Here is an 11289-nt window from a genome sequence, read left to right on the forward strand (position 1 = left end):
CCACCAGGGTCATAAAAGTACCCCTGGAAATGCCCTAAACTCCAACGAAAGACTAGTAAATTACGTGTCCTTGGGCGCAGAAATGTTTAAAAATATGGCTCTTTATCTCAAGGCCACATAGATTAACCGGGTCTTCATGCGTGATTATTCCGTTGAAGGTGCAGAAGTCGGGTCAAACTATCGCTGTTTCAAGAGGTGAGTATCGCAACACCTCTCCTCCCGAAATTGACCTCTCTTGACCACTATTCTGTACTCACTTTTACAGGGGCAGCGATAACCGGGCTTCTTTTTACTCCTCAGTCACTTTTTGGCCCCGAGCTGCTTCCTTTACTATAGAAAAAGTAGCTATTGTGAAACCAAATTGTCGAGTCCGTTTTGGCGTTGGCTCCCGCGGGTCTGTTTCTCCCCTCTGCTCTGCCACACAGTCCCAACACCTATTTTTTTCCTCACATATGACAGGATGAGACAGGTGTTGGGACCGTGTAGGAGACCAGAGGGGAGGAAAGGACCCGCGGGAGCCAACGCCAGATCGGCCTCGACATATTTGGAAGACTTTTTTTTTATAGTATCACAAAACCGTCCATGAAATTCCCATAAACTTCTACGAGAGGCTTTTCAAACATGCGAAACGAGGCGCCGATACGTTTACCACTTATCTGTCTTGGTCATATTATGGTTAGTATTAATTTGCACAATGAAGCCTCAAAACATTACAAGTGGAAGAAAGAACACCAAGAGTAGGTACCGGAAATAAAGCAAATATTAACCCGGTACCAGCGACGGGCCAAATTTTTCCCACGATATAAACCCCCAAAATAGATGATGCATAAACTGATCACAAATGCGTTGATAGGTATATATTATGAAATGGTTTGCGTGAGAGATGATTTTTTCTCATTAATTCGCTTAGAGGGGCCTTTAAGAAACATGATCCCCGCAGCTACCGGGTTAAGCAACCATTCCTTCAGACTCACCTCATGACGCGATGTCCGGGGCGTGTTGGGCGTCTCCTCGTGTTGCTCTTGTTGTCGCAGGAACACACACGAACTAATCCGTACCCTTGTTGTATATTTCTGCGTCCACAGCCCTGCGTGACCTCCAACCATTACCGTGATCACAGAGGCGTCCCTTTGAAGCATACGACTCTGCCTTGAGGACGCGGACAGACCTCCAACCATTACCGTGAACACAGAGGCGTCCCTTTGAAGCATACGATTCTGACTTGAGGACGCGGACAAGTGGAGGCAGTCATACCAGCCGGGTTCCTAATGTGATTTATTTTTTGGTTTCTCTAACATCGTACAAGTCACATAAATGCATCTGCGGCAAGATTCTTTCATGACGACATACATTAATATAATTAATTATATTTACAGTTTACATTACACATAATGGATTTTAAAATTTGTTTTAGATTTCAAGTTACATAAAACGGTCAGCATGTATAGGCGTACACGAAGCCAGCATCACCTACACAAGTATGACACAGTGGGCAGCAAAAATAAATAAAACATCTATTAAAGTCTAGTTCACGATCGTTACAACACTAGATACAGTTCGGCAACACCCTCGGACGCCCGGGCCCTGCGAGGCGCCGCGGGGCGAGGGTCGGGGTGGTGGTCCTCGTCAAAGAAATGAAATACAAGTTCAGTGAACAGAGGCCTCGCGAGAGCCCGTGCTCCTGGCGCGCTCATGGCCCCAACACGGCCTGACACGCAGTACCTACACACAAGTAATCAGAACCAGAGCCTCTGTGACCTTGCAAACAAAAGCAACACAACATACAAATGAAACAGCTGGTGCAGGGTGTTGAGGCACCCCCGCTCCCTGACGCAGGACTCGCATCTTTACGACTGTACACTATCAACTGAGGTAGTTGGTTTGTGGCAAGTGGAATCATGACAGGGCGGCACAGAGGACCACCACCCGCCACCCTCTGCTCGGCGTGGCGGCGGCGCCGGGGCTGGGGCCGCCGGACGGGACGGGACGGGGCGCGGCAAAGAGGGGCGGCAAAGAGACCATCTCAACTTCGGTCCGTTTGGGCGCAGGCCGCCTCACTTCTGCAGACCCTGTGTGTCTTCTTGGACTTTCATAGAACAAAGAAGGCGGGGAGGGGGTTTATAATCGTACTGTTACGGCCAGTATCTCTAGGGCGTGCTGCACGGCCTGCAGGTGTGGACTACTGCCAGTCTGAAGGCGAAGGCCATCGGTCAGGATGCTTAAGACTTATGTTGCGTTACTGGGTTGACATTAGTCTGTAGAAGTCCTTCAGTCTAGGCCTAAATTCATTTTGCATTAATGGGCAGCAGAGCAAGTCTGCTGCAGGGTGCCGGACCAGCCTGCAGCCAGGCAGGCTGGCCATACAGCCTCTGTTGGCTCGACGTAGCCTTGTACAGGGAGTCAGTCAGCAAACTCTCGTCAAACCCAACTCGCAGATCTGAGCCAGCCACGCCCTTGCTCAGGGAGTACGTGCCCAGTCCAGGATGCAGGAGAGATCCGCATGTGGGCGGAGGAAGAAATGTTTAGTCTTGAGGCCCGTTTTTTTACGAGACTGATTCTGGCGGACGGGCTGTTGTGGCCTTGGCAGGGGTTGGGTAGTCAGCCTGACACATACATCTTTTGCTGCTGAAACACTGCACCAATATTTGGGCACAACCGCCGCCCTCTGGCTGGGCGAGTGGACGAAAATCGCTGGCTGCACCACGAGTGTTTGCTTCACGGCTTGCAAATTTCAGTACAAGGTAATAAGGATGAGCCGGAGCCGGTCGATGGGTGACTCGCGTGACTAAAGAGGAAATATACACGCAGAGGCGGAACACAACTATGTACACAGATAACAGACATTCACTTGCCGATGTTCCACCACCGTCGTAAATGCAAGGGGGAACAGGGCGTGTTCCTGGGTGCACGACCCTTGTCTCTTCGAGCCATTCCATCCTCCACTTAATATTCTCCAACACATCACTATCAACAAATATCATTACATAGTATATGCGGCTATATACAAGTATACATGTCTTTTTCTTCATTTCTTTGATCCCCGACTGCCACCTTCAAATGGACCCGCACTTGTGGTAGCGCACAGCCTCGCAGCGCGACCTGTCAGCTGACGGGGTGAACAGGGGCGGGGCGGTGCTCGTCCTCCACTGAGCGCCACTCACGACTCCCTTGGGCCACCGTGGGAGGAGGGGAGGCCGCCCTGCTCCTGAGGGAGGCCCCGTGGACCCACCGCGGGCTGCTTACATCTATGACTACTGGTTTCTTTGGCTTGCTTACACTACACTGTGGCGCCTCGCTACCTCCCTCCCGCATGGCTTCTCCCACTGCTGAACGCTGCTACCGCCGCCGCTGCCACTGCCGCCAAAGGCTCCGAAGGAACAGAGGGTCCGTGGGAGTGTTCGGTAAGTACAAGTGTGTGGAGCGTGCGGTGTCCGGTAGTGTTGCTTCAACGGCGACGACACACTCAGATACCTGACATAAAGCTTTTCTGAAACAGTGAAAGCGATTTACAGACAAAGCGAGACAGCTCTGGACGGTCTGTGTCCACGCCACAGGCAAGCAGTAACAGGTCGGCCTCGGCCAAGTCATGTCGCTCAAATGCTGTTGCTACAGGTGTTAATTCAAACGACTCCTGAGTAAGCTCAGGCACAGTCAGTCACAGCAGGTGAGGGCAGCCACCTGGCAACGCCCCACCATGAAGAGCTGCGTCACTGATGGCGGTGCGTGCAGGGTCGGAGTCGGGCAGTCGTGCTGGGTGTTTCCATCCTTGTAGCCTTTGGAGGCGTGTGGTCCCTGGGTGAAGGGGAGAGGTCCTGCATGGGGCGCGTGCCGGCCTCCTGTAGGGTGCTGGGCGTGGGCGCCAGCGTAACAGGCGGTGACGCCGGCGGCGGAGACACTTGCCCGGGTATGTTGTCGGCAGACACGATCCAGCCGGTGTCTGGCCGGGGCAGGTGTTGTCCTACTGTCAAGGTCTGGCCCCGGATAGCAGCAGCTTACTGAGGGTGATGGATGAGGGAAAGGTCACCTAGGAGGCAACGGTGGGTAGTGAGGAGGTAGGACCGGGGCTAAAAGTCTCTGCTGGGGATCTGTGATGACGCCCGGCAGGAACTGTCTGGGAAAAGGCGAGGAAAGGTTGTGATGGTTGGGGGCCTTAAAACGAGGCCGGGCTCAAGGAGGACAGCATCGGGGAGCGGGAAATATCTTGGGACAAAGGCAGGGCAGGACGCTTGGCCTTATGGTGGCCACGTGACGGCGCCCGGACGAGTGGTGGGCCAGAGGAGGAGCTGTGCCTTGGTCCAGGGCGTCCCTTTGTGCTGCCCTCTGAGGGCGAGTGTCTGCTGCAGGAGCTCCCAGAGAGCAGTTGGCTGGTTGCGGGGGCAGCGGCGGCCCTGGGAATGTCGCAGATTTCTGATTGGCCCGTGACAATTTCGATCTGAGGGGCAGATAAAAAACATCAGAATATTACGTAATGATCTGTGTGAGTGATCTAAAATTACCAGCAGCTACGTGAGCTAACAGGAATGAAATACAGACTACACAATTATAAGTACCGTGAAAATGATGATTCTTTACTGGGCTTTGATACAAGACAAATACTAGATGCAGACGAGGAGTTACATGCCCCATGCCACTCAGCAGTAACCTTACCTTTGGCCGCGGGGAGAGGATGGGAGGGGAGGGGAGGGAGGGGGGCGAGACTCTCAGCTGAGCCTAAATAGCAGGAGGCCGGGGGTTAACAGACCCTACCCAAGGGGAAGTACTTTTCTCCAGGTCCTAGACTGTGTCCTTTGTTTGTAATATTATGGTCGCGGGTAAGCACACACGTACACACACACACACAGGAGCGCGCATGGCTAAGGGGGTGAGTGGAGTGGGGTGGGGTGGGGGGAAGCTTCGCCTGGATCATCACTGTCACCGTTCAATCTGCAATTGCTCGGGCTGCGCCGAACACTGGCTGGGGTGTGGATGTGTTGACAAGGGCTCAGACTAATGCTACCAAGAGTGTGACTGATGTGGTGCAGAAATGCGGGATTGTACTGCTTCCGTTACGTCGCCCTAACTGTCTGTAGCACCATCTAGCGGGGCGGGGAAGTGAAGGGCGGGGGAGGCAAGGCACGGGGAGGGGGCGAGGCTGGGCTGAACGGCATGGCTGAGTGGCTTCAGCACCTGCAGCAGCAGCGGCCGCGGCATCACCCCGGGGAGGGAGGCTCAGGTGCAAGCGTTAGTTCAGCCTCGGGAAAAGAAAAATGTTACAGCATGCAAGACACGTAAACAATGGGAGCTACAGACTGGGCTGAATGTTAGGAGGGATCACACACACTCTGGTTAGTGTTAGATCGTTAATAATAGCCACATCTCTTCACGACACAGGCAAAATAAATCAGTAATATTCAATAGCTTATCTACTTGGGCAAACATGTGCAACTTTGAGGAAATTAAGTTATCATCGCAACCTAAACATTGTGAAGCAAGGCAGACAAGTCAACAAAATACAGATTCCAGCTGAGAAGGAAATGTTAATAAAAAAGCTACAGGAATGTTGTTATCTTATGCTTCTTTACAACACACATTTTATTAAATCTCTCTCTCTCTCTCTCTCTCTCTCTCTCTCTCTCTCTCTCTCTCTCTCTCTCTCTCTCTCTCTCTCTCTCTCTCTCTCTCTCCTGCTCATTAGTTGTTGCCCTGACATCTGATTATCCAACATTTCTTTACTTCACATTCACCTTCAGACCTACTTTCAGATACTTTGTGAAATTCCTGAATTATTCTCTGCAAGTTTTCATCAGATTTTTAAGTAATACTACAATCTACGAATCTAAGAGGACTGAGTTATTCACCGTTTATCATAATTCACATATCATTCCACTCCAAGTTCTTGTCTACTTCTTCTAGGCGAGCCGTGAATAAGTTTGGGTGCTGCGTCCACGCTTAGTTACAGCGTATGGCTTCAACTCTACCTTTGCCTGCACCTTGTCTATAACGCCTTTCGTAATTGGAACATAAGGAGTTGATGGTTGCCGTGACATCTCTATATAGCTACATCTTCAAACACCTTTATGTACGGAGAGAGAAAGAGAGAGTCTATACCCAGAATCGTGATGGATGTATAGTACCTAACCTTCATTCCTGACCTTACCAAACCCTTCTGTCTAACTGGGGTACGGAGACACTTCAAACATGTTCCAACACGTCTAGGAGTACATTAGTGGAAAATCCTCTAACACACACACACACACACACACACACACACGCATACTAAGCCCCGTTTACACTGTGCTGATTCTGGGCCACGACAACCCATCGACTCGGGGTATACAAGGTCTTGGGTGTGAAATGTTGATGTGAAAGGGTCGCACATGATCGGAAAGAGGTCTAGAAACGATCGTGGGATGCTGATTCGGCACAGTGTGAAGGGGGCCTAAAAGTCACTGGGTTATCGTGGCCCCGAGTCGGCACGGGGCTTGACGCGTAGACGAGGAGGGAAGAGTTAGAAGTGTGAGGAGAGGTAGTGGATTGCCTGCAGCGATGTGTTAGAGCGGTTACATTCCCCGGCGTCATTACTGGTGTTAGTATGATTACTGAAGAAGGCGAAAAGGGTGGAGGAGAAGGAGGAGGAGGAGTTGAAGGAGAAATAAAAGAGGAACATGAAGAATAAGGACAAGGTAAACATGAAAATTAAGATGATGAAGAAGAAGAACAAGAAGAGGAAGATGAGAAGAATACGCGGAAGAGGAAGAAAAGGAAGAAAAAGAAGAGGAAAAACAAGAAAATTAAGAACAAGAGGAAGAAAACCAAGAAGGAGAGCAAGAAGAGGAGAAAGAAAAAGAAGAAAAAAAAGAAGACGAAGACGAAAAACAACAACAAAAAGAAGAAATAGACGAAGATCAAGAACAGAAAGAAGAAAAAGAGGAGGAAGAGGAGGAGGAGGAAGAGGAGTTAGTGTTGGGGCGTCAAGCCATGGAAGGGAAGAACCAGGAAGGGCGAGGAGGTTGAAACAAATGATTCTTAAACCCCAAACCTCAACCAGGGACCCTTCATAAAACACAGATAAGAGCCATCGAAAAAAAAAAAGAGCTTAAAATATACTCATCAATAGATACAGTGAAACAAAACATAAATAGTAAAGTACACACACAAAAAAATAGGTACCAAATAACAAAAGAAAATCGGTGGAATGAGTCACTGTCGATGGTTGAAATATACAAGTCTTGAGTCGGGGGGAAGGGGTGGTGTAGGGAGAGGCTTGGTAGGGGTGAGGGGGGAGGTGAAGGGGTGCATTATCCGTCTGGGTGATGGGAAGGGTGTCAGGGGGTGGAGGAGGGGGGGGGGGGGATGAAGGGATATATGACAAAAAGGGGTGTGTGTGTTGTTCTGGTAACACTGTGAGGCCCATTTTCTCAACTATTTCAGGGCTTACACACCCAAACTTGATAAGGCTTTCGTAGAGGCTGTGTTAGTATTTCCATTGGTTGTTTAATGAGTCCAGTGATAGATTGACAAGGCTTCTGCAATATGAACGTGAAAAAACACTCATTAGAACCCGACTAATCTCCTTTGTGGCGTTTGGAAAGAGTTTTGTGAGAGCCAAGGCCAATTGAAAATAGGGCCTAAGTGACGGAGGTGTTGGTGTTCTGTGGTGGTGATGGAAGCTGGTGGAGTATGGTTGTGTGGTGGTGATGATGGTAGTGGTGGTGATGGAAGCAGGTGGAATGGGTTGTGGTGTGTGGTTGTCGTGGTGATGATGGTAGTGGTGGTGAGTGATCGAGGCTGGTGATGTGGATTTTAATATACGCCTGTAAGGTTTGCTGAAATAAATGTTAGCAAAAATATTACACGATTGAAACTGAAATCATAGTAAATACATCTGGAATAACATCAATATTTAGGAGCAGCGAGTAGCGGGCTTTTTTTTTATTATTGTTTCCTTTTTTTGTGCCCTTGAGCTGTCTCCTTTGTTGTAAAAAAAATAAAATAAAAAATACATCTGGAAAAACATTGATATTTACGAAAGTGTTGGAAAATCGAAGGACATGTTTGACTCCAGGAACCTTACAAGCGCAGTACAGGTATTAGTCACGTTGTTTTAAGGATGAGACACACCGGGTCATGTATCGTAAAGCTTTGGTGTTATGCAATCTGTAACTACATGTGCTACTATTACTACAACTACTACTACTACTACTACTACTACTACTACCACACACACACACACACACACACACACGGAAGAAACAAGTATTCGGGAATCAAACAAACACTTGAGAAAAACAAAAAAACAAAAGAAAAAAACAATATTGGTCTTTGTCATGAATTTTCTTCGTCCTTTCTCTTTCTGTTTTCTCTTCGTCTTGTTTTCTTTTTTTGTTTTTTTTCTCTTCTTCGTCTGTCTGTTGTTTATCTTCGTCTATTTGTTCGTCAGTTGTTGTTTTTATGGGTCTGTCAGTCCATCAATAAATTCGTCTCATTTTCTGTTTTTTTTTTTTGTCTATTTTTTTTTCTGTCCGTGTCTGTCTTAAAAATTCTCTCTCTCTCTCTCTCTCTCTCTCTCTCTCTCTCTCTCTCTCTCTCTCTCTCTCTCACATGTAGGTCTGTGTGTCTGTATAACTGTCTGTCTGTATATCTGTCTCTTTTGTCTGTCTGCCTCTCTCTCTCTCTCTCTCTCTCTCTCTCTCTCTCTCTCTCTTCTCATATAGGTCTGTGTGTCTGTATAACTGTTTGTCTGTCTCTCTCTCTCTCTCTCTCTCTCTCTCTCTCTCTCTCTCTCTCTCTCTCTCTCTCTCTCACTATATTACGTACTTGCGGACAGACCAGACTCTACCCGCCCCTCACATTGCCCCTCCTCCCTCGCTCCCGAGCAAAGGGGCTGCTGTATAGCACTGTAAGGGGGTGAGAAGAACAAAAGAGGATCATCAGCACAGCATCTCGGCTCCTCCAGGCACGGGGCAGCACGACCGCAACCGCTATAGGCGAACCAGATTGGCGAGATGGTCAAGTTCGGCGTTATCTCCCGCGGGTCCTTTCCTCCCAACACCTCGCTCATCCTCTCAATAATAATAATAATGAATAATAGTAATAAATCCTTCCTTGTTTTCCCCTTCCTTGTAACCCAATTTCCCTCCATTCCCCAATTCTCTCTTATAATATGTCCTAGAATATACACTAAAAATATATATGCACTTTTTAACGTTTTTTTCTCTAATAATAAATCCTTCCCTCTTTTCCACTTCCTTCTAACCCAATTTCCTCCATTTCCCAATCCCCTAATCCCAAAAAAGCTTCCTCCCCTTAGCTAACACATGAGAGGAAGAGGCAGGTGTTGCGACTGGAGGAGCGGAGGGGAGGAAGGGACCAGCAAGAACCAACGCAGAATGGTCTCCCCAGTCTGGTTTGCCTGTAATTACACATAGGCTACTTCAACCCAGAGCCATATGCACTTGATTTTCGAAACGTCGTATGAGTTTTTATTAAGTTATGTGGCTGGTTTGGCTTTTTTGATCCGTTTTCTCAAGGCGTAGTTAGTTTTTATTGTTTAAATTCTTACGACTGAGTCTGTGATGTGGCGACTTAGCTCTGTGAAACTACAACACCTCTAGCTAACTCAGTATTTATTTATTTATTGTTCTTCTTCTTCTTATTATTATTATTATTATTTGTAACGGCTATAGCGCCAGGAGGCTTTTTGGTGGGGCCTGATGATCGGCTTCAGTTCGTTCTGGCGCAGGCAAGTATTTAAAGTGGCGCCATCTCGCTTGGGTCATACTGTCCCCAGGAACTCATCTTTGATCATCTTTTTTAGAGACAATCTAGAGTCCGCGTTCATAGGTGGTCTTTATGCCATCATGTGGGTAATCTTCGGCCACTCGGCGGTGACTGAAAAATTCTCAGCTTGTTTGTACCGGGGGACGAGAAGCAACGTCCTCCTGGAAGCTGCGCCCGCACGCTCACCACTCAGCCACAGCCTCCTCCCCATACTGCCTAGTTTGACTTTTTTATCCTCTTTTTTTGGGGGGTTTTCACAATTAAGTCGCCATGTTACAAACTCCAAGTCGTAAAACATTGATATCGAAAAAAAATCAACAAAACCAACTAACCACGCCTTAAGAAACGGGTTACAAGAGACCAATCAGCCACAGTACTGTTCATAAAGACTAACACGACACTTAAAAAGTCAGGCGATAACAAAATGGGAGAGTGTGGCAACTTCATCACCGGCGCCAAGTTACTCCCAAAGAGCCGCGCGAAACTGAAACTGATCCTGCTACAATAGTGTTCTTTCTGCGCTCTAGACAGTTCTTCAAGATCCTGACGATCCCTAAAGCACACGCACAAAAAAACTATTATATCATCCTTAATTCGAATTTCGCGCGGCTCTCCTGGTAGCAGCATGGCGCCCGTGGTGGAAGTTGCCGAACTCTCCTTTTTGACGGCTCTGCATCTACCTGCTAATGCTGCAAGAACCAGACTAACAACTACAGCAACAACAAAAGCAGCAGCAGCGGAAGCAATGCCAGCCACACTCGGAGCAGCGATAAATAAAACACAAAAATTAAAATAAAATGAAGCAATGACAGTAGTGGTTAACCCGGTAGCAGCGACGGGCCAAATTTGTGCCATGATATAAACCCCCCCAAAATAGATGATGCATAAACTGATCACAAATGCGTTGATATATATTATGAAATGGTTTGCGTGAGTGATGATTTTTTCTCATTTTTCTCACTTAAGAAACATGATCCCAGCAGCTACCGGGTTAAGAGTGAATGTATGAGTCGTCACTGATACCACGATTATTATTATGTTTATTTATTTATTTATTCATTATGGTTGTGTCTGCTCTTGTTGTTGTTGCTGTTGTAGTTCCGGCGCATAAGAAGCTTGCACTACAGGATAACTGCTTGCATATAACTGATCTGCATGTATGATTTCTAAGGTAAGATGCACATGTATAATTCTGCTGACATTTTACACTGAGGGATAGCAAGGAAGCAGGCAGGAGGATAGCGTATATTGAAGCTTGGTTTGAGGTTTAAGGACGGCGTAGGAAAACATCGGTAGGCTTCGTGGTATTCCAGATGTTATAAAACTAAGAACGTGACCCCGATACACGAGTGGACGAGAGGAGTTCGTATCGCGTATGGGTGTAACCAGAGCCGGAAAATTAGAGACTGGGCGACTTCATTACCAAAAGGAACCGCACGAAATTAAAATTGATACTGATACGAGTCTTTTTTTGGTGTGTGTGTGTGTGTGTGTGTGTGTGTGTGTGTGTGTGTGTGTGTGTGTGTTCTA

At 47.7% G+C, this 11289-nt stretch overlaps 1 protein-coding gene across 1 annotated transcript in view; it reads right to left on the reverse strand.

Annotated features, from left to right (window-relative positions):
- Positions 1 to 1261: 1261 nt before the first annotated feature.
- Positions 1262 to 11289, reverse strand: part of LOC126988679 (uncharacterized) — a 21760-nt gene continuing 11732 nt past the window's right edge. Inside the window, exon 7 of the mRNA XM_050847034.1 lies at positions 1262 to 4432. Within this exon, the coding sequence (XP_050702991.1) occupies positions 4233 to 4432 (200 nt within the window). The 3' untranslated portion in view covers positions 1262 to 4232. The remainder of the gene's footprint in view (positions 4433 to 11289) is intronic.

Source organism: Eriocheir sinensis, chromosome 70 (genome assembly GCF_024679095.1).
Source record: "Eriocheir sinensis breed Jianghai 21 chromosome 70, ASM2467909v1, whole genome shotgun sequence".
Classification (NCBI taxonomy): Eukaryota; Metazoa; Arthropoda; class Malacostraca; order Decapoda; family Varunidae; genus Eriocheir; species Eriocheir sinensis.